The sequence below is a fragment of the Cornus florida genome, unplaced genomic scaffold (assembly GCF_030987335.1).
Source record: "Cornus florida cultivar Cherokee Brave unplaced genomic scaffold, ASM3098733v1 CherokeeBrave_3.0.0_Hap2_Chr10, whole genome shotgun sequence".
In the NCBI taxonomy this organism is placed as follows: Eukaryota; Viridiplantae; Streptophyta; class Magnoliopsida; order Cornales; family Cornaceae; genus Cornus; species Cornus florida.
This window is the reverse complement of record NW_026775580.1, coordinates 72,968,028-72,991,350: the sequence shown is the minus strand read 5'-3', so window position 1 is coordinate 72,991,350 and position 23,323 is coordinate 72,968,028. Positions and strand designations below refer to the sequence as shown.

Sequence of the window (23,323 nt, the reverse complement as noted above, 5' to 3'; positions counted from 1 at the left end):
TTCTTGCAAATAACCCGAGTATTTTATAAAAAATAAAATAAAATAAGATTGTTGCAGTAGATTTTTGGATTGTCTATTTCTTTCTGGGTATAAAATTTTGTTAAACAAATCTTATATGCATATATTATTTGCAATATTTGAATGTACAGTTTATGAGATATGAATTTTTGAAGTTTAAAAAAATTAAGATTTAAATAAAATGCCATTTTAGTCCAAATATCAATTCTTTTACCCACTAGATAGTTGCGGGGGATCTTTGGTTAAAAATTAGACAAGGAGATTTATTAGCTAGGGTTACAAGTGTAAGGGAGTTCTTTGGTAAAAAATTAAATAAGGATTTATTGAAAAAGGTTACAAATTGAGGGGGGTTTATGTACTGTGCCCTGTATATATTGTAAAGTTACACTAGGCCCTGCGAAGAAAAGAAAGCAAAGTAACATTGCTAAACAAAATACAAGAAGACTGATTCAGGCCTAACAAGACCTTATAATAGAAGTCCGTGTATTTACCCAGCCCATCATAGTGGATGAGAATGAAATAGCCGTTAATAACCAGTACAAAATATGAGGACAATAAGAAAAGTATAAACAAGAAACTATTCTTTTTTATTTTCATTCGAAATTGGCATAAATATGATTATTTCACCACCTATCCAGGAAATCAACGTCATAAAAGCTCCTTTTGTTTGGATGAAAAATATTTCTTTAGAATATATATTTTTTATTTTTTGATATTTGGTTGTCATAAAATATTAGCGAAGAAGAAAAAAAATTAAAACTTTCTTACCCATCAATTTTCAGTAAGTTATTTTATACGTCTCATCCGATGAATTCGACGTCAACCTCAACCTCAACCTCAACCTCAACATTTTCCAAACACCAAAAAAGTAAAAATAAAAATATATATATTTATCTAAAAAAGAAAAATCTTTTTTGAAGAAAATACTTTACATCCAAACAAATGGAGCGAAAATGTATCATGAATGCTATAATATATTTTAGAAACTAAAGTTTGCAGGAGAAGTAGTGATTTTATACTAAAAGTTCTATTCTCTCTCTTTTCTTGCTATTAAATAAATTGTAAATAAATATCATCTAAGCCTAAGCTGCAGAAGCAAGAAACCAATAGCGATTAAATAAATTGTAAATTTTATTCTTATTAATAGGTGGCATTACCAATTAAGGACATTGCATTAATCGGATATCTAAAATGTAATGTAAATTTGAGAAACACTATAAAATTTTTGCCTCATTCTTATTTTAGTCTTTTTGTTTTATTGTTCTATTTTATTTTATAATTTCAATTATTGGTGTAGTATGTAAAAAAAAAATCAGATTGTTTGTGAAAGTTGGAGTATGCAAATGGTGGCTAGGACAAATGTTGTGTTTGGTTGGAGGGAAAAAGGAAAGGAATAATGACACTTATACAAATTGACTATATCATAAATATGTACAGGCCCAGTTAGTGGGCCTAGGTAACAAAAGAGGGCTTTAGCCCATTACATGAAACCGAAGCTTAGCCCATTACATGAGCTTGCACGGCAAGAAACTTACCTTAATAGAAATGATATTATTGTAAATTCAAAAAAAAAAATCTTAAGATATTAAAATTATAAAATCCTCTAATCGTGTCCAAAATTCCATGTAAAAGTGGTTGATTGCCGCATCAATCTTCTTGAGCCCTCTTTCGTCGATATTGCATTCATGAAGATTGTCTTAAAATCCGCAAACTTCAAGAAGAAAGTTATGATCGAAACCGCCGCCGCCGCCGCCGCCATTCCCACTCTCTCTGCTTCCTCCGATGAAGAAGTGGTCGCCAATATATTGCTGGATCTACCGATTCTCATAGAGGCCCGTTTGCGGTGGGGCAACCAAAAGAGGAGATCGGCGCCGGCACTGCCTCCGCCGCGGAGAACAGAGAGAGGGCCCAAATTCATGGTCGAGTCTTCGAGTCCAGCTACGCCTCTTTCTTTCCCGCCGAGTGAATCCGACGAAAGGCCCCAGCAGCACAAGAAACCTTCCGACAAAAGGGTATTTTTCTTAATCCTTATTTCTGTTTCTTGATTGGTTTTCGGCTTAAATGTCTCCCTGTTTTCGGTTTACTTCTGTCAACGTGTGTGTGACTCTGTGTTTTTTACAGCGTGAAAGAGGTCAAATCCATAACATAGGTTTGGAAATAGAAAAAGCCCAAGAAAGACCCGGTCAAATACCTTGTCTGGTTCATCAGCAGGCGCTAATTGTGAATCAGACTCAGACGATGTTTGGGGGTTATAGGTTGGTGGTCCCACATGAGTCATCGGCGTTTGATCCGACTACTAGGGTTGTGATGTTGGCCCATATCAGAGCCAAAGCTGCTGAAGCACGAAAGCACAGAATGGTAGGAATCAAAGAGATGAAGCGTTACATGAAACCTATAGCGATTAAATAATTTTTGTCATATACTCTGTGTGTATTGTATTAATAGGTGGCATTAACAATTAAGGACATTGCATTAATTTTTTTGCCCTAATTCAGATTGTAGAATTTGTTGCGGTCTTGTACACAAGTGAGTCACCTCATGTTGAACAAATTTTTGACTAGTTTGATTCTCCTATTGCTGTATATCATTTTTTTTTTAAAGTCGTTTTCTAATATTAATTTTGGCCTACTGTAGTAATTTGTCATGTACAAATATTGATGTGAGAATCGAACTATTTGAAAGCATAGTACGCAGAATTATATAATTTTGTACCAAAATCAGATTGTTTGGGACAAATGTTGTGGTTGGTTGAAGGGAAAAATGAAAGGAAATGAATAGTAACACTTGTCCTAATTGATTATATCATAAATATCTACAGGCCCATTTAATGGGCCAAAGTAGCAAACGAGGGCTTTAGCCCATTACATTCAACCGAAGCTTAGCCCATTTCATGAACAACAGACTTGCCGAAATGACTTATTGTAAATTCAAAAAAATTAGGTGATTATGGAAAATAATTTTTCTGACTTGAAAAAAAATTCTTAAGAAAACAATTTACGGATTAAAAGAGTATGATTGCGGCATAAAAGGGCATTCTCTAATTTGAGGAATTAATTACCAATTGAATTTTAGGAAAAGTTACTTTATTATTCAAAAGCTTCAACAGAACAAACAGAGTGACATATCAAGGAATACAGTAATAGATGGAACAATAAGAACCAAAGAAATAAGCTGAAAGTTCAGAAAGGGAAGGAAAATGAGCTGAAACTTCAGAAGCAAAAGGAGCAAAAGAGGCCACACAGTAGTAGTAGATAACCAACCACAAGGGAGCTGATTTTGTCATACCTTACCTTCATCAGATGAGGGTAAGTGCCACCCTTCTCCGATGTCTTAGCCCTCGTAATTCTCTTCTTCACCCTCGTAGTCTTCCTCATCCTCCACAGTGGCATCCTGGTATTGCTGGTACTCAGCAACCAGATCATTCATGTTGCTCTCTGCCTCCATGAACTCCATTTCGTCCATTCCTTCACCAGTGTACCAATGCAAAAACGCTTTACGCTGGAACATGGCTGTAAACTGCTTGCTCACTCTCCCGAACATCTCCTGGATCGATGTGGAGTTCCCTACAAATGTGGATGCCATCTTTAGGCCTGTCGGTGGAATATCACACACGCTTGACTTCACATTGTTAGGGATCCACTCGACAAAGTATGATGAGTTTTTGTTTGCACATTGATCATCTGTTCATCCACCTCTTTCGTGCTCATGTTTCCCCTGAACATGGCTGATGCTGTCAGGTAACGACCATGGCGAGGGTCAGCTGCACACACCATGTTCTTGGCATCCCACATTTGCTAAGTCAGCTCTGGGACACTGAGGGAGATGTAATGCTGCGATCCACGAGAGGTGAGTGGTGTAAACCCCACCATGAAGAAATGAAGACGTGGGAATGGGATCAGGTTCACTGCCAGCTTCCGCACTGAGTTCAGCTGGCCAGGAAATCTCAAGCAGCATGTTACCCCACTCATAGTTGCAGATATCAAGTGGTTCAGGTCACCAACTGGAAAACAAAGGGGCATTAAGTTAAGCTTCAATATTTATTCATTATAAAGGTCCTTGTCTAATTAAACCAATAGAAATTTAATACTCACAGCTTGGAGTGCTGAGCTTCAAGGTCCTGAAGCAAATGTCATAGAGTGCTTCATCATCTAGGACCATGCATTCATCAGCAGTCTCTACCAACTGGTGCACAGAGAGGGTGGCATTGTAAGGTTCAACAGCTGTGTCCGAGACCTTTGATGAAGGGAAAACAGAGAATGTGAGCATCATTCTGTCTGGGTATTCTTCCCTTATCTTGGATATCAAAAGGGTTCCCATGCCAGAACCTGTGCCACCTCCAAGGGAGTGGCACACCTGGAAACCCGTCCCATAAACAAGAGAAACATACAGGTCACACTTGCATCACAAGCCCGTTTGGCAATAGATGACAAATATTATCTTTCTGTGCTGGCAATCGATACCTGAATAATGTTCCCAAATAAGTGCACAAAGTAAAATAACATTTTTCCTAACCATTTCATAACAAAAAGGACTTGCTTAACCAAGATGCCACAATAAATTGCAAACCAAGTTGTCATAATATTTGAACATCATCCAGCAGTGATCAATGGATGATAAGGCACACTCAAACAATATAAAAATCATAATTTTGGCCCTGTTTGGTAAAGCTGTCAATTTTTGTTTCCTGCTGCCATTTTTACAAAAAACAAAAAATGAGATGCAGCAGCCAAAAATGTGTTTAATAACTCTGTTTTGTTTCTGGGTATCTTACAAAAAACAAGGGTAGCTGCCACTTTGTAAGTAAAGAAGTAGTGTTGCGGAAAGAAGTGGGCCCTGTAGCTGCTACAGGGCCCACTTAAGTTATTACAGGCCTCTGTCTTGAATAACAGAGGCCACACATCTCTCTCTAATGTAACATCTCACTCTCAGCTCTCTCACTCGCAAACATCCACCTTCTCACTCTCGCTCTCATCTCACTATACTCTCTCACCACAAGAAGGAAACCAACTCTCACTCTCTTTCTTCACCAATCGAAGCTTAGGGTGTGTTATCGGTAAAAACAAACACACCCTAAGCTTCAAAAGGTGAAAAAAAAAAGGGTGACAGTTGGCTTCCTTGTTGTGGACAGATGGCGAGAGATGAAGTGAGATGAGGGCAAGAGTGAGAGATGGATGTTTGAGACAGAGAGATGGATGTTGAAAGTGAGACGTTATGTTAGGCCGATAAAAAAGAGAGATGTGTGGCCTCGGCCGTTTAAGACAGAGGCCCGTAATAACTTAAGTGGGCCTTGTAGCCACCGCAGTACCCGCTTCTTTTCGAAACACTACTTCGCAGCATCATTTTGATGCTTTCAAATTTACAAAGAAAGTGGCAGCAGTGCTGCATTTTTTTTTAAAAAAAAAAGATGCCCAGAAAACAAACAGAGTTAACAAACATGTTTTCTGTTAAAGCTTCTCATTTCTAAAAAATTGACAGCAGAAAACAAAATTTGGCCGCGTTACCAAACAGGGCCTTAAAATTGAAGTTGATTTTTTTTACTTCCATGATTTTTTCCCCTTTTTCTTCTTTCTTTTTTGTAGCTAATAGCTAAGCACTCTCATGCCTCCACTGAGGCTTAAAACTTCAATGTCCCCTACTTCCACAAGGACAACAACTACAAATACCTTATGTTCAGGAGATCGAAAAAAATACTGCATTTATAATGTTTGGCAAAATCACAATCAAAATGATAGAGTAGTGCTAAACAAACTTACAAATCATCTAATAAGTACCATATGTTTCATGTTCAGAAGATCTAAAAAAAATATGTGATTCTAGTACTACTGCATTTATAATGTTAGGCAATCACAATCAAAGTGAGAGTAATGCTAAAAAAGAAACTTATAAATCATCTAATGAGTTTAATATTCTAAAAGGGAGAACAAAATATATCCCAGAATTGTAGATCATTTTAGATCCAAATTTTAATAAATGTTACTCCAATTCCATGCTGTAATAAATGTTACTCCAATTCCATGCTTCCAAAACTCAGCATCAAAGATATTAGGGATCAGAATGCTGCACGTGTTAATGGTGAGTCGGTACATTCACTGAAACATTAAAACAGGAAATTAAATTAGTAGAAAAATGCTCATTTCCTTTTCGTTTCTTAAGTAAATCTTCATTTCCTTACTTGAAAATACATATACATTGAAAGGAATTATAAATCCTCTGACCTCCAAAGCATTAAATCCATGCTTCCTAACACAACACATAATGCAATTCAAACAAAGAAAATGCAAATAATCTAGTACATTTACAGTCTAATCAGTAATCGCAAACACAAGTTCCATAACAGTGTATCAAACTTCAATATAACCCTAAAATTCACATACCACGAAACCGAACCATTCAAAACTTAAATCCTATGTATACACACACATATAAGGGTATATATATAACTAAATCTATATATGCATGAGTGTATATATGTAAGCATGACTATACATTTGGATGGAAATGAGAAATAAACCAAATTACCTTGCAGACAATCACAATTCTCAGCCTCTTTGCGAACAACATCAAGAACGGCATCGATCAACTCGGCGCCTTCGGTGTAGTGACCTCTGGCCCAGTTGTTTCCGGCACCGGACTGGCCGAAGACGAAGTGGCGAACGATCCGGCCGTACGGGCCGGATCTGATACTATCCATGGTTCCTGGTTCGAGATCCATGAGAACAGCCATAGGAACGCAGCGACCACCGGAAGCTTCATTGAAATAGACGTTGATCCTCTCGAGCTGAAGATCGGACGATCCATCGCCCTTGTGCCTACCGGTCGGATCGACGCCGTGCTCGTCGCAGATCACTTCTCGGAACTTGGAACCGATTTGGTTGAATATGCAAGATCACCCTATATATATATATATATATATATATATATATATGTGTGCAATTAATTTTAGGGTTAATTGCATTAAACCCCCTGAATAATTTTCTCTTTCTCAAAAAACCCCCCTGAACTATTAAAAAGATACTTAACCCCCTGAACTATTCAATTTGTTGCAAAATATTGTTTGGCTGTTTGAAATCCAACGGAAAGAAAGGCAAGTTTGTCACATGACTTGGCAAATATTCAGAAAGACAAAAATAACCTTATAATTAAATGAATATTATATATACAAGTGTATATATATATATACTCGCGCGTCCACCTTCTCTCTCCAACCACCTTCGCTGTCTATCATGACCATCACCAGCACCGCCAGTCCATGGCTGCCACACCGTCACCACCTGCCGCCGCTCTCTCGCCCTTACAAAGATTCTTCTTCCTTGACAACCACATCCACCTTCCACACCCACTACCACCCCTATCTCTTTCCAATCCACCTCTCTCTTCTTCTTTTTTCTCTTTAACGTCGAACTCCGGCAATGACGAGAATGACGAAAAGGTGAAAAATCATTCAACAAAAATCGTTTGTTGCAAAGGTCAGTGTTTGGATGGGAATTGATTGAAAGAATAACGCGTATTTTTTGGGCAGTTGCGATTGGATTGGTTTAGTGATCGGCCACAACAGATTTTTAGGGCTTTTGTGACTAAATGTATAGCTTTTATGATTGGGTCTTGCGGCTAACCCCAAGTTGACAACACATTTGATAGCAGTATATAAGTTGTAGGATTATCAGGACAAAGATTCACAAGTTTTTGCAGTAGCCGCCTGACCATGAACATGGGTTTGGATCGGATCAGTTCCACTAGAGAGTGCAGCCGCAGACGGTGGAGCTAAGGAGGAGGAGGGCTGCTTTGTTGGCGGCAAGGGCTCCATGGATTCTAGCGACCATGGCCTCCATAGATTCCGGTAGCGATCCGCCTTGTGTTTGGGAGATTTAGAGAGGTTCGTGAAAAGGAGATTTATATATGTTGAAGACCAAGATATCCCACAAAGCTTGTGCCGGATGTTAGCTCCCCCACACTGCTGCCATGTGCAGAGATGGAAGAGAGAGAATGAACCAAGAAGGAAGAGAAATAGTGTTTTGCATCCAGCCCACTTCAGCTTTTCACATGGGTCAATTTTAAAGTCCAATAATTAAATGTATTTTATCATTTCTCATTTTTTTTTGTCCACAGTAAAATTATTAATGATAGGATGACTTGTCAAATTTTCATTGGATATGGAGATTACAAAGGCCACATCAGCAACTAAAGTTGGATATGTATAATGGGCAAAACAGTAAATTTAGTTTTTAGTTAACGGTTATTTTACACCTTGGGGTTAAATGCAACATTCTTTTAGTTTAGGGGGTATTTTTTAGTTTAAGGGGGTTTCCTGCAATTGGCTCATAATTGAGGGGGGTTTAATGCACTTAACCCTTAATTTTATTTTTAATTTCGGTATATATATATATATTTTTAACTATAATCCAAGTCACCTGTGGAGGGAAAAATCCTCCTCCAATGAGAAGCGTCCACGTCACCATAATAAAAAATTACACTCTTGATCTTTCAATAGATTGCAGAAGTCCAGCCTTAGTCAAGCCCAAATTAAGTCACTACCAACCCAAGGTCGTTAATATTGAACTTCTAGACCGTTAATAAGATCTGCTGGTCCAGGTTGTATTTGGCCCAAATTCATCACAAATGGAACAAGTCCTACTCATTGAAAGATCCTGCATAGAAAGAAAGTTCCATAAAAGAAAAGTCTGATAGGGAAAGAATTATAAAAAGAAAAGAACTCTATGTGTAAAGAATGGTATATATGGAATGAATTAGAGGACAAGCAAGACAATTTCTACCATAATTTCACCATCTTTTTGTATATAAATAGAGGCAGAGACTTCCAATAAAGATCATCGAGCAATATACGTTTTTCTCTAAATAATTCTTGTTAATTGTTATTTTTATTGAGTGAGTTATATTTTTTCTTTTAACTATTTTAGTTAAGTGAATTTTTGCACCTACACTTTGGCGCCGTTTGTGGGAAGCGTATAAAAATATACTCCCACGAGTGATTCAAACCTTTTATGCTACTACAATTTGGAATGTCAATCGGAGGATCCGTAACAGTAGCTGATCAACAGATAGAGTTAATGCAAAAGATGCGAGAAGAATTTTTGCACCAATTCGAGACGTTTCATCAAGCGAACGAGGCCAACATAGCTCAGATTACATTGCTTCAACAGAAGAACGATGCTCTATAAGCAACTATGGCACAGATAGCACCACAGCCACCACCAGGTGATGCAGCGGGACCTCCCCCTAATCACAATATTCCTCCTGTTAACGAACCCCAAGCTAATGAGATTTGGCTTAACGAGGTTCGGCCTAACGAAGTTCAGCAAGAGCAGAGGACGAGAATCGAGGTGGTTGCTTCGGACAATCATCCTTATCACGCACAAGACGAACAGGCTGAATCCAGCCATAAGCTTACAGTGTGGACTAATGGCATTGGTGTCCAGGAGGCCTTTGATGAAAAGAAGCTCATGAGGATTCAGACGCCCGCCGAGATGGTTAGAAAGCACAGGGGCTCTCTGTTGAAGACTCCATTCACTAATCATATATACTATGTCGACAAACTTAAGAAATTCACTATGCCTTCCTTCACCCAATTTGACGGCACAAGAGATCCTTCCCGTCACCTCGATCACTATTTGCAGAAAATGGCTCTAGACAATCACAATGATGCATTCATGTGTAAAGTCTTCCTAACTAATCTAACGGGAGCCGCATTGGAATGGTTTAAGAATATGCCGCACAAGTCCATCCCGAACTATGAAACTTTGTGCGCCATGTTCTTAGCATAGTATTGTGGAAATAAGAAGCAGAAGAAGACTATCGCTAGTCTCTTCACTATAAGGTAGAAGAGAAGAAAACCGTTACAGGATTTCCTGTCTAGGTTCAACATGCAGGCGTCGGAGATAGCAGATTGTCACCCTGAGACTGCTATAGAATCGTTCAAGATTGGCATGATCCAGGGAACCAAGTTCCATACCTCCCTAGTCAAATATTCCCCTCCAGACATGCAGACTCTCAATGCTAGGGCATAAATCTGCATTTGACTCGAGGAGAATGTAGCCCACCGAGCACAACATGCCACCCTTGTCACGGTGAAAAATAAGCCCCGAGAAAAAACGTCAAGTTCAAAAAGTCAAAGAAGCCAATATGCCTTAGTACCAGTCGCCCAAGTACCTGAGAAAAGACAAAGGACCGAAGAGATGTTCACACCTCTTTGCACCACATTAGCTCGGTTATTCCAAGAGAACAAAATAAGATTTACAGCCCCTCAACCAATGAGGCAACCCCTGGAACAAAGGGATAAAAGTAAACATTGTGCCTACCACAGAGATTATGGGCATACTACCAATGATTGTAGATCCCTCAGGCGAAAAGTAGAAAATATGATAACCAGAGGAGATCTAACAAATTACTTCGCACCAGAAGAGCAATCGAGGCCGAGGGAGGTCAATCCTCGGAAAGTAGAAGGAAATCAAGTAAAGGTCATTCATGCGATACATGGGAGATCAAAGGAAAACCAAGAGTCAGAAAGGTAAACCGTTCCAGGTTAAGGGCAGCCCACAAACTAAGGAAGTTATCCTCAATAAACACTATTACTTCAGGCAGTATTAATATTGGGTTCGGAAATGGAGACTTATCTAGAGTTCAGCTTCCCCACGAAGATCCACTTGTCATCAGTCTTCTGGTAGCAAATTGCATGATCAAAAGAGTCTTGGTAGACCCAGGTAGCAGCGCCAATATTATAACAAAGGCAGTTTTTGAACAGTTGTGTGATGACCCAAGTTTTATAAACCCGGTGCGTTAGTGATGACCAAAAGATGATCCGATAATGGATCCGAAATGCGGAAGTGAAAGATGATCAAAGCAAATGAAAAGAAAGGTTCTGAGCACCTGCTCGGCACTCAACACTGAGCACCCGTTCGGCACTCATACAAGATCGGTCGTTCTGACCTATATGGTTAGGCGTTCCGACGTTCTGACCTACATGGTCAGGCGTTCGGACATACATGGTCAAGCATTCTGACGTTCTGACCTATATGGTCAGGCATTCGGACTTACATGGTCAGGCGTTCGGACATACATGGTCAAGCATTCTGACGTTCTGACCTATATGGTCAGGCATTTGGATTTACATGGTTAAGCGTTCTGACGTTCTGACCTACATGGTCTAGCGTTTGGACATACGTGGTTAAGCGTTCGGACGTTCTGACCTACATGTTCAAGTGTTCGGACTTACATGGTCAAGCGGTCTGACCCACATGGTCAGACGTTCGGACATACGTGGTCAAGCGTTCTGATGTTCTGACTTACATGGTCAAGCGTTCTGATGTTCTGACCTACATGGTCAGGCATTCGGACTTACATAGTCAGGCGTTTTGACGTTCTAATTGTCGAACGGTGAAAAAAAAGGCAACAATTTGCCGAACGACAAAACAGAAATAAGAAATCAGCTGAACTACAAAATAGTAAGCAAGTTTAAGGCAACCTTGAAGCTATACATGCCTTCCAAATGATCCAAAACAAGTTTAAAAACATACTTGTGTGACTTTAAAATTAATAGCCCTTAGCCTCCTGTTATACATACAAAATAAGCAACAAAAGGTGTACTTGGGTACACGTTACATGATTCAAGGCAAAGATAGCATTTTTACACCAAAATGATGCTACATGCTAACACTTGCATGTTTTCCAAAATACAACAAAATACTTCAAGGCATCAAAGCAACTTAAGGATGTGATGCATCCTAAAACAAAGTTTCTTTACCTGCAAAATAACCCAAACAACTAGGGTGAGTAATCAAGTTACTCGTAGGATGTGGTGCATGCGCATACCCTATAGTTTCAAGTATAATGCGAACCAAATATAGATCATCACAAGGGTGCATTCCACCTAACGTCTATGTTCTCAAGGTACTCTAAAGGATCATCTCAAGCTATACAAATATTTGAAATGATAACCATTTAGCATCCAAGTATACATGAATAAGTACACTAACCGTATTGAAATTAAAATCACCAAATCACAAGCTACAAGAAATCCATGATTTACAACTTGGAATAAAATGCGAAATCAAATAAAGGAAAAACTAGGATATGTGGCCACAAGACCATACAAGTTATTTCGGGTAATTACGATCCACAAGGTACTACCTAGTGCACATTATGACTTAAGAGAATTTTTATCCTCCGTACTAGAGTCAAACCCTAGCCATCAAACATTTCATATCCTTACAAACTTCCAAAAATTAACAAGTCCATGACATTTATCAACTCAATGCATGAAACTACCTACCAAGCACAAGTAGAGTGAAACCACACAAACCATGCTTTAAGATTACATGTCTAAAGTGGCAAATTAATGATATTACACATTACACTAAAGCAATTTACTATCTATGTAGGCCACAATCACTAATCTTGCAATATAATAATTTACCTACAAGTAAATTCAAGTGTTACATACAAGATTTTCATACTAACTTTTCAATGAACCTCCATTACTTAGCAACATAAGTATAACCCCAAGATATTCATAACAAGCCCTCAATGAAATTATAAGTATTAGGCAAGTCATTAAACAATAATCTACCTATTCAATTTAATAGTCATATACATGCTTTAATTCACAAATCCTAAGTCAAGCATATCAAATCTCCATTTATATGCAATTACAAGAATTTAAAAGACATGTAATCAATATATATCGAACTCCAATATATATAAAACCCAAAGAGGATAAACATACAACCACCCCTACCTCAATAGAGAATTGAATCACTATAATCCAAAGCAACCAAGCTTAAAATGGAAAACTAAACTAGGGTTTTGAAGAGGAAGGTGAGATAAAACTTTTGTATTCCAAGCTTTATTGTCTAAGGTGAGTGGAAGAAAGGCAAAATGAAGTCAAAAGCTCTAAGCCAAGCTTTTCCTTCAATGGAGGCTAGGTTCGGATGAGAGCAAATGGGATGAAGATGAGATAAAATGAAAAGTGGTGGGTGAAGGATCTAGTATTCCTCCACTCACTAGGTGTTCTTACATTGCCTCTCATACAAACACAATGCAAGACTCAATTTGGTGTCTACATTTGTCACTAATCCATGGCTCCTTCGTAGGTTTAATCCTAAACCTACACTTGTCAACCATCCAAGCCAACAAGTGCACCAATTCTAGGCTAACAAGTGGGTGAATCTCCACCCTCCACATGTCACAAGGTAATGCTTCCAAGTGACTCTACCCCAATGCCAACAAGTGGCTCTATGAGAGCGTAACACTTGTCACACTTTTCAAAAATTACAAAAAGGTCCTTTTCCAAAATATCTTTCAAATCAAATTGCAAAGAAGTCCCTAAGACGAAAAATAATTACTTTAATTAATTACATTAAAACCCTAAAAGTCAAGAATATTTTCGAAGAAATTATGCATCTATACTCTTTACACGAAAATTAAACATTTAACATATTTTTCTAGAAAAATAAAAATATACATATCATGGAAATTAAATATCATGGATGCTTGCAAAGCCAGAATCAAATCCGAGCACAAAAGTGAGGTTATGGAAACGAAAACGAAAACCGAGAAAAAGACGAAAATGAAAAAAAAAAAAAAAAAAGTACCGAAGAAAGAAAGGAGATAAATGACCGGATCATTACAAGTTGGAGATCCCATCATCATCAATTTGGCCCACCTCCAACCCTTTGATGGGGTTTGATGGAACAAAGGTGGACCCCATTGGGGTAATCGATTTATCAATCACTGCGGCGAAAAGGACACTGAAAGAAAACTTTGTTCTAACAAAAATCCATCCTTCTTACAACCTCATTATGGGAAAAGGTTGGATCCATCGAGTGAATGGAGTCCCGTGACTCCCGTCTACCCTCCATCAGGTGATGCGATGTTTATCTCCAGATGAAAAAGAAGTTATTAATCTTTGGAGAGATCAAGTTGCTGCAAAAGAATGCTACATGCTGACATTGAATGAGGCAAAGAAGGGGATTAAGCAATCCAGGCCAGATGCGACCCCCGAAGGTACTTCTAAATAGCAATTACAGAGTCCTCTGCCCAAGTGCTTGGAAGCAGAGGAGGAAGCTAAAGCTAACAAACCCACCGAGAAATCTCTCGAAGCCGTCGAAGTTAGCCTCAGCGATCCCCAAAAAATCACTTATATAGGCTTTTCCCCAACGAATAAAGAGAATGAAGTGTTAGTTGATGTCATCCGAAGGAATGCAGACACATTCGCCTGGATCTATTCGGATATGCCAGGGATCAACCCTTCGATCTCATGTCATAGTCTGAAGGTGGATCCTTCATTCAAACTAGTTAAACAAAGACACAGAAGGTTTGCTCCTGAACGCAATCGAATTATTGCTAAAGAAGTAGGCAAGTTGCTTCAAACAGGTTTCATCAAAGAAGTGCATTACCCACAGTAGCTCTCGAATGTGGTGGTGGTTTAAAAGAAGAATAGAAAATTGAAGGTTTGTATAGATTTTACCAATCTCAACAAGGCTTGCCCCAAGGATAGTTTTCCACTACCCAAGATAGATCAGACGGTTACGCTACTACTGGTTATGAGAGACTCACATTCCTTGATGCGTATTCCGAATATAATCAAATCCCTATGAATCCAGAGGATGAAGAAAAAAACCTCCTTCATTACAGAGAAGGGAACTTACTATTATAAAGTTATGCCCTCCGTACTTAAGAATGTTGGGTCGACTTACCAGCATCTCGTTAACAAGATCTTCGATGAGATGCTGGGAAAAACGGTCGAAGCTTACATCGACAACATGGTAGTTAAAAGTGTGAAGAAGGAAGATCATCCTAGGCACCTCCAAGAAGTCTTTGATACTTTGAGAAAGTGTAATATGAGATTAAATCCTTCTAAGTGTTCCTTTGCAGTCTCTTCGGGATAGTTTCTTGGCCACATTGTCAACAAAAGAGGAATAAAGGTAAGCCCGGCTCAAGTTCAGGCCCTTATGCAGAATCAAGAGCTAAAAACTCGAAGAGAAGTATAGGTACTAACCGGCTGAATTGCAACTCTCAGCTGCTTCATATCTCGCTTATCCGATAAGTGTAAACCATTATTTGATGCTATAAGGTCAAAAAACAAAGATGTATGGGGACCTCAGCAGCAAAAAACTTTTACTCAATTAAAGTACTATATGACTAAATCCCTAATTTTGTCCGCTCCGAAGCCTGGTGAAACCCTCATTATGTATTTGGCAATCTCTGGCATAGCCACAAGTGCCGTACTCATCCGAGGGGAAGGAAAGAATCAATACCCAGTCTTTTACACAAGTAAGACTATGACAGATGCTGGAACACGGTATAGCAAAGCAGAGAAGATCTTACTGGCTTTAATATATGCGAAGAGAAAACTTCGTCACTATTTCAAATCTCATCGCATTGTGGCCCTCACAAATTACCCCATGCGAGCTATTCTTTCTAAGCCAGACCTATCTGGAAGAATCACTAAATGGGCAATCGAACTTAGTTCTTTCGATATAACTTATCAACCAAAGGTGTCGCACAAAGGACATGCATTGGCTGATTTCTTCCTAGAGTATGAAGATAAACTCGAATAGCCAGAGCTTCCCGAACCACAATGGGAGCTTCGGGTAAATGGTTCCTCAAACCTAATCAGTGCAGGAGCTGGAATCATTATCATAACTCTAGAGGGAACCAAGCTGCAGCAGTAAATCCGCTTAAATTTTTATACCACCAACAATGAAGCCGAGTAGGAGGCTTTGCTAGCTGGACTCCGGTTAGCAAACCAGCTCCAGGTAAAAAGTCTAAAAGTTTATAGTGACTCACAACTTATTGTCAATCAGGTGACAGGAAAGTATTAGCCTAAAGAAGAAAGAATGAAAGTATACAAGGAAGATGTAGAGGGTGCTACGCGTGGATTCGATCAAATCTAATTCCACTAGGTACCACGAAAAAAGAATTCCGAGGCAGACCAATTGGCTACAATGGCATCTTCCTCAAATGAGGATTTGGTTCGGATAGTTCCTATTGACATCCTGGATGAACCCAGCATGGGTCCTCAGCTGCAGATAATGGTGATCCCAGACATTCCACGGGAACCATGTTGGATCGACCCGTTGGAAGCTTACCTTAAACATGTGACCCTTCCAAACCTGAAAGCAGAGGCAAGGAAAATAAGGTTTGCCGCAGCCAAGTATTCTATTATTAATAACCAGTTGCATAGAAAATCATTCTAAGGTCCTTACTTAAAATGCTTAAGCCCACTGAGGCCCACGAAGTACTAAAGCAAGTCCATGATGGAGATTATGGTAACCATTTCGGCGAACGATCCCTCGCATATAAGATCTTAACTCAAGGCTACTTCTGGCCATACCTGGCTCGGAATGCAGAGGGGTATGCTAGAAGATGCGATAAATGTCAGCGACATGGTCCAATGAAGCATCAGCCAGCTAAAAATCTATATGCAATGGCAAACCCATGGCCATTTGCACAATGGGGGATTGATATGGTCAGACCTTTACCCAAAGCGGTGGGGCAAAAGGAATGCGTATTACTAGCCACGAATTACTTTACAAAATGGGTAGAAGCAAAGGCTTATACAAGCATGACTCATGAGCCAGTGACGAGTTTTTTATGGAACAATATAATCTGCCGATTCGGAGTGCCGACAGTCATTATGATGGACAACGGCAAGAACTTGGATAACAGGAGCATAAGAAAATTCTTTTCGGAGCATGGAATTAGACAGAAGTTGGCCGCGGTTAGTCACCCACAAGGGAATGGGCAGGCTGAAATAACAAACCGAACCATCTTTAATTGTCTGAAGAAAAAATTGGAGCAGCTCAAGTCAAAGTGGTATGAGAATCTGCCTAAGGTACTTTGGGCATACCGAACCACCCCACGATGACCAACAGAGGAAAGCCCCTTTGCAATAGCTTATGGGTCCGAAGCTATCATCCCCACGGAGTCGGCTATCCCAACCCTTCAAACACATTTGTTGCTCGAAGGGAACAATGATCAGCAGCTCCAGCATAGCCTTGACCTTTTAGAAGAGAAGAGGGATGCTGCCGCAATTAGGCTCGCTTCATACCAACAGCAGTTGCGTAGCAATTACAACAAACGGGTCAGGTTCAGAAGCTTTGTAGAAGGAGATGGGGTGCGGAAGCAAGAAACGGGCACATGTAAAGAAATTGCAACCCAACTGGACCGGACCCCACAGAGTCACAAAAGTAGTAGGAAAATGAGCTTATCGACTCGCTGAAGCTGATGGGTGAGTGATTGCACGCCTATAGAATGCGATAAACCTCAAAATGTACTATCATTATACAATATCATCAATTTTTCTTTATATAAATAAGGCTGTTTATGGCCCACATAATAAAGTTTATTATTTTCTACATCTTTTTACGTTATCTTTTGTAAATTCATAATGTAGAAAAGCGTTGGATACACGAACGGTTAATAGACCCGTGTATCCAACGACCATCATTACAATAGGTGGCAATTCAATCCCCATAAATATGTTGTCTTTTTTATTTGATGTAGGATATTATTCATTACTATTTTCTTTTTCGTCATAGGGGGCAAAACATATACCTTACTATTGGTATTACAAAAAAGAAATTTTTTTATAGTATCTCTATTTTTGTCCCACATCGGTAAAAGTAATTCTACAACTCCTTTTAAATAGGGGCATACTTTAGCATATAAGTATATTGCAAAGAGTACCCATTGGAAAATAGGGCAGCCCACACGTCATTTTCAGGCCCTATATCCAAAGGACACTCTTTGCAATATTTTCCCCCATTTTTTACATAAGGCTCAAAACATTAACTCTGTTTTGATCCCACATCGATAAAAAATAACTTTAAGTATTTCTTTATATAAGGAATAGTTAAAGTACTCAAACATATTGCAAAGTGGGCCCACTGGTAATAAAAATAGCCTAGCACGAATTGTGTTTAAGGCCTTAGTACCAGCGGACATTCTTTACAATAACTCTTTCTTTTTAAGCCCAGAATTCCTGACCCAAAATGTAAACTCTATTTTTATCCCACATGGACAAAAAACAAATAGAGTGCGTAGTTAATATAACTTTATCATATTATAAATAAACGCCATAAAACGAGTCTTCGAAACCAATAGACTCCCAATCACAAGTATTGAAAGTTATATAGTCTCAGTGACTCGTTTTCATGGCCTCTTCCTCTTTTAGAAGCTTCGGACCTTAAGAGTCCGAAGATTTTAATAACATTCTTCCAAGGCCTACCCTATTGCTGAGGAATTCAATGCCTTGGACCCCAAGAGTCCGAAGGTATCTTTGACCTTAAGAGTCTGAGGGCATCAATAAAATTCCTTAAAGGCACACAGCCGAGGAGTTACAAGCCTCAGAACCTAAGAGTCCGAGTGAGATACCCCTCGGATCCGAGACATGGGTTGATCAGACCCAGGCCCAAACCCGAGGGATGTCAAACAATTAATATGTAACCGAACACAGAATACAAGATAAAATACGAAGAAAAAAAAATAATAAGCTGAAAGAATCTAGAAATACAATCCTTTATAATTAAATACTTAAAACTTGATAATCCAAAACTCCATAAGTTTACAACTCGAGAATCCATCCATTGGACCCCTTATTTAAATTCTCCAAAAGATACTGAAATAATAAAAATAAAATCCAAAGCTAACATAGAGAAGATTCCTACATAATCGGAGGAGTGAATAGCTGTATCTGCTCTGCACGTCCAAACTCTAACCCTGGAACTGACAAGCACCTAAAAAATAAAGAAGTGGGTCAGGCCCACATGCAAGTCCTGATCTACTACAATCCAAACAGTAATCCGATACGCAGATACATCCTAGGAAGACTCAACAATATCTAGAGTAGTCTATATATGTATATAGTACACACTATAGGACGCTCGCTAGTCCAGTAGGTTTGTCTCAGCCTGAATAGAAGGCAACATGCGAATACGCACCCTAGGGTGGGCATGAGTACCTAGACCTACCAGGGAACAACACCTATGTCCAGTTATCCATCCTAGGCGATATACGCGCCCTAACCATGGTCATGAGACTCAAGCTCATTCCACGGCACCGTATAATATATATATAAAGTCCGAACTCCTCCTAATACAATATACCATCCATCTGTGTAGTGGTCTGATATATATATAACCAATCCATCCTGAAACCATAGTAGGTCATTCAATTCACAATTGATATAACACATGTAGGTGATGGACTTAACCTTTATGATTAATCCATACCTTAATCCAAATTTAGGTAGGCTTAGTGTCTGAACTAATTCGAACCTAGTATGACACCGTCCCATACCGGTGTATACCATCCTCCAATTTACATAGTTAATAACACAGTATATCTATTTATTAACCACATCACAGAATAAGCATAAATATAGTTTAGCATGTATACAACCAATTTATGCCTCCAATATAACATTTAGATATCCCATTGCAGTTCTTTATAAAAATAAAAGACTGTACACTTAGCTTCTCCAGTTAGCGTAGTTGACGAAAACAATATCAGATACTAACCAACCATACTCCAAAATTTGCACAAATATAGTTTAACATGTGTATAACTAAATTGTGCCTCTAATAACAATTTTAGAATCCCAGTTCCAACCCTTTAAATTGACAAATCAAGATTATACAATTTATTTCTCCATATAATACCATAACTGATGCTGGTATGTTAGTTTGTAAACATCAGTTAATTCCAGCTAAGAACACATATATTTTAACAGTCATATGCTCTTAACACAGCTAACAACATGATTCATAATTTAAGATCATGCAATAAAACCAATTGCTAAAACAGTAAGCAGCGTAATGTAAATATTTAACCATTCACCTACGAGCCCTCTATTTGATCTTAAATTAATTCCTATCCTCAATAACTGAATGTGAACTTGCTTCTTAACATTATTATAAGTCTTAAACACATATTTACAACATTCAGTAGCTTCAAACAATTCCAGAAAATTCAATTTCAGCCAAACGAACCACAAAAAAACAGTTTCTGGACCTTTTTAGAGAGAGCAGGCTCTAGAAATTAAAAAAGCCTGCTCTTCTTTTCTTCAAAGCCGGCTCTAGGCTCATTAGAGCCGGCTCCACAACATCCTAGAGCCGGCTCTACCTTCTAGGAGCCGGCTCTAAGGGGTTATAAGAGCCTGTTCCTTTTTCCCCTTAGCAGCTTCGTCCGCTTCGTCGTCTTCTCTATTTTCTCCGAGTACCAGTTCTTGTAGAAATTTTTAGTGCATGTTTTAAGGCCTAATTTAGTTCCAGATTGATTGTAAAACAATGATATATCATCAAACTAGAATTGAAAACAAAATACTACACAACAAAGCCAAATTACAGAACTACAGTTTATTTACTATCTTTCTGAAACAACGAAGAACAAGTTCAATTCCATGAAGTTAAACATTGATTAAATATGCATAAAAGTTGTAATTAAGCCTTAGTTTAATCCTTGGAGTCTTCCTAACCATGCACAGAACACAGATTAGAGAGATAGAGAAGAACAAGACTTGCCTTAAGTTTCAGACTTTGAAACTCTAATTCCACAGTTTATGTAGTCTTCCTCGAACTGCCTGCTAATTCCCTAAGTTCACGCTCTGTTTCTTTAGCAGCCCTTGGTGATACAGACGTAGCTTTATGTTTTCTAAAACCCTAAACCCCAGTATGTACATGTATATATAGGCTTCAATTTACCAAATCCTATTCCAACTCTGACTATAAGTCGGCCAACGATAAATCCTAAAACCCTAAATTTAGATAAATAAAATAATTACACCGTGAAAAACTTAAACATTTAAATTAAACCAATTAAGTTAAATAAATTAAATTAAGTCAATTTAAAAATAACCCATTAACATAAAAATGAAAATACTCAATTAATCAATTCAAACAAAACCAAATAATCACGCAAAAATATAATAAAAATAATAAATAAATGCCGAGACTATCCTTTTAAAATTATTTAAAATTAGGGGTATTACACCGAGGATATCAATAAAATCCATCTAAGGCACATGCAGAGGCAGAGGAATCACATTCTTCGGACCCCAAGAATCCGAAGATATCAACAATATTTCTCTAAGGCATACATTATTGCCAAGGAACTCTATGTTGGACCCCAAGAGTCTGAAGATATGCCGGACCCCAAGAGTCTGAAGATATGCCGGACCCTAAGAGTCCAAAGTTATTAAAATACTCATGTAAGGCATACACAACTATCGAGGAACTTAACACCTTGGACCTTAAGAATCCGAAGATATATTAATAGGTCTGAACTCAAATGGGGGCAAATATCCTTTATGAATGTCACACTTTCAGCACCAAATACTTGGTCCAATAGTGTTAGGCCCATTAAGAATTTGTCCCACATCGAAAACAAACAGAAAAAAGGAATGCTATATATGATGGCATCCCATAATTGTTGAACGCCAAGAAAGATGCCCCTTGATAAATAGATCACCAAGTGAAATCGCTCAATCAGAGACCTATATATCAAGGGAACCTCTTTCTTGAGCCTATCTTTTAAAAAATCTTTGGATCACTAAGATATCAATATAGTACACACTCCAAACCCTAGGAGTTTAAAGACATTAATAAATTCCTTTAAGGTCTATCTCATGGCCTAGGAAGTCCATACTTTGGACCACAAAAGTCCAAAATAAAATACATACTTCGGATCCCAAGAGTCCGAAGGCATCAATCAAGTACCTCGGATTTCAAGAGTCCGAAGTCATCAAAAACTCCTCTACACCAAAGAACCTCAAGTTTCGGACACTAAGAGTTTGAATATACATAAATAGGTCAAAACCCAGATGAATCAAAACCTAAATAAAGGTTGAGATTCTGAGCATTCTATTCTCAAATTCAGTTTATTCAATAAAGACAATTATTAAGTCAATCAAGAAATTTGTCCCACATCGAATAAATACAAGATCACTAGATGATAAAACAATCATCAGTTAGTGACCGAACTGTCATAGGAACTCCTTTCTTACCATCCTTCCTATTTTTGCTTCAGACCATGAGGAATCTGAGGTTCCGAGAGAGTAAATTTTTCTCAAAGACATGAAAAACTACTCATTAACTATATGTAATTCAAAAATGTCCAAAGATAAGCAAATTCTCCCAAAATAAGTATAAAAACCATAACGGTTACTGTTCATAAGCAAGAAGTACACTGTTTCAAAGCAAAAATTTTACAAGTTTACTTCCTTTTAGGGTCAAAAGGAGCAGAATCAAAAGCATCCACCACGTTCGGGCTTGAGGCTGGAGGAATTGATGGACTTGAAGATGGAGGAACTGAGGAACTTGAAGCTGGAGGATCCCCTTGGTGAGACTTCACCATTTTTGCAAATAGCACCTCAGCTTCTTGGGCCTTAGGACCCTCAGCATAAGGGAAGGACACCTCCATATCAGCATCAAAAGCCTCTGGATCTTTCAGTTTATCACCTAAGCCTTGGTTGAAGCCGAACCGGAAGGCCTTCGTGCTGGATAATCGCACCAAGGTATAATAGCATTCCTGCATTTGTTTCCTAGCAATGATGCATGTATCAATTGCATCCTTCAAGCGCCGATTCTCAGCTTCCAATGCCTCCACCTTGGCCACAGATGTTGCCAAGTGATTTTTCTGAACGTACCTCACCTCATAGGCTATTTTGACGTCTAAAGTTGCATCAAAAGCCTTCTTCTCAGCATTAACAAGGTCCCTTTCCAATTTATTGATAGAAAGGGACTGAGCTTCAGCAGTCACAATAGGGCCATGGTATGATATAGGCTCTGCGTGATCAACAATGACGGGAGTAAGAAAGGAAAGATAAAAGAATAATGAAGAGTAGGAAAAGAAAAGAAATAAACCTCAACAGCACGAACAAGGGCTGAAGAAAGAAGCTGCTCCAACCCCATTTTTCCCATCATTTCTTCATCCTTATGCATCCATACCCCTCAGCCGACTGCTAATGCTGCAGAGGGGTTAATAACACTGAATCCCCAGAATGAAGAACTGATTTGTCAGCTTGAGAGAAAGTAGGCCTCTAAAGCTCCCTTGCCTCAGCCAAGACAAATGCTCTGACCTCCTCCTCTGGATCAGCCTCTCCAACTTTTTTTCCCTTGCTGTTTAAGTGAGTACCACTCTTGGACTTAGTTGTTGAAAAAAGGTTCAGCTTCGCTTTTTTATGTAAAAGAGCCTCGTCAACCTTCTTTTCATGCTAGTAGAGCGCACGACAACAAGAGGCTCGCTCTTTGTAGCCTTCTTCTTAAGAGCTTCAGCTCTCTTTTTCTCCTCA

The 23,323-nt window shown here is 38.7% G+C and overlaps 4 protein-coding genes across 5 annotated transcripts; 2 read left to right on the top strand and 2 right to left on the bottom strand.

Annotated features, from left to right (window-relative positions):
* The first annotated feature begins 1,610 nt into the window (after positions 1-1,610).
* On the top strand, positions 1,611-2,750 carry LOC132276436 (uncharacterized). The gene is made up of 2 exons (XM_059777857.1): positions 1,611-2,030; positions 2,140-2,750. The coding sequence occupies exons 1-2, from the start codon at positions 1,704-1,706 to the stop codon at positions 2,425-2,427; spliced, it is 615 nt and encodes a 204-aa protein (XP_059633840.1). The 5' UTR covers positions 1,611-1,703; the 3' UTR covers positions 2,428-2,750.
* A 691-nt stretch (positions 2,751-3,441) lies between these two features.
* On the top strand, positions 3,442-3,759 carry LOC132276437 (uncharacterized). The gene is given in 2 exon segments (XM_059777858.1): positions 3,442-3,694; positions 3,697-3,759. Coding segments are annotated over 2 exon segments (315 nt in total). The 5' UTR covers position 3,442.
* On the bottom strand, positions 3,599-4,419 carry LOC132277846 (tubulin beta-1 chain-like; the record flags this gene model as incomplete). The annotated part of the gene is made up of 2 exons (XM_059779687.1): positions 3,599-4,018; positions 4,110-4,419. Coding segments are annotated over 2 exons (516 nt in total), but the record flags the coding sequence as incomplete, so codon positions are not given.
* On the bottom strand, positions 4,342-6,907 carry LOC132276439 (tubulin beta-1 chain-like). Of its 2 annotated transcripts, none has more exons than XM_059777859.1 (2): positions 6,538-6,907; positions 4,342-4,478 (listed from the first exon to the last, which is right to left on the bottom strand). In XM_059777859.1, the coding sequence occupies exons 1-2, from the start codon at positions 6,740-6,742 to the stop codon at positions 4,420-4,422; spliced, it is 264 nt and encodes an 87-aa protein (XP_059633842.1). In that variant the 5' UTR covers positions 6,743-6,907; the 3' UTR covers positions 4,342-4,419. The 2 variants fall into 2 exon arrangements, with proteins under 2 accessions (XP_059633842.1, XP_059633843.1); XM_059777860.1 differs by having other exon boundaries at positions 4,417-6,107.
* Between the last annotated feature and the right edge of the window lie 16,416 nt (positions 6,908-23,323).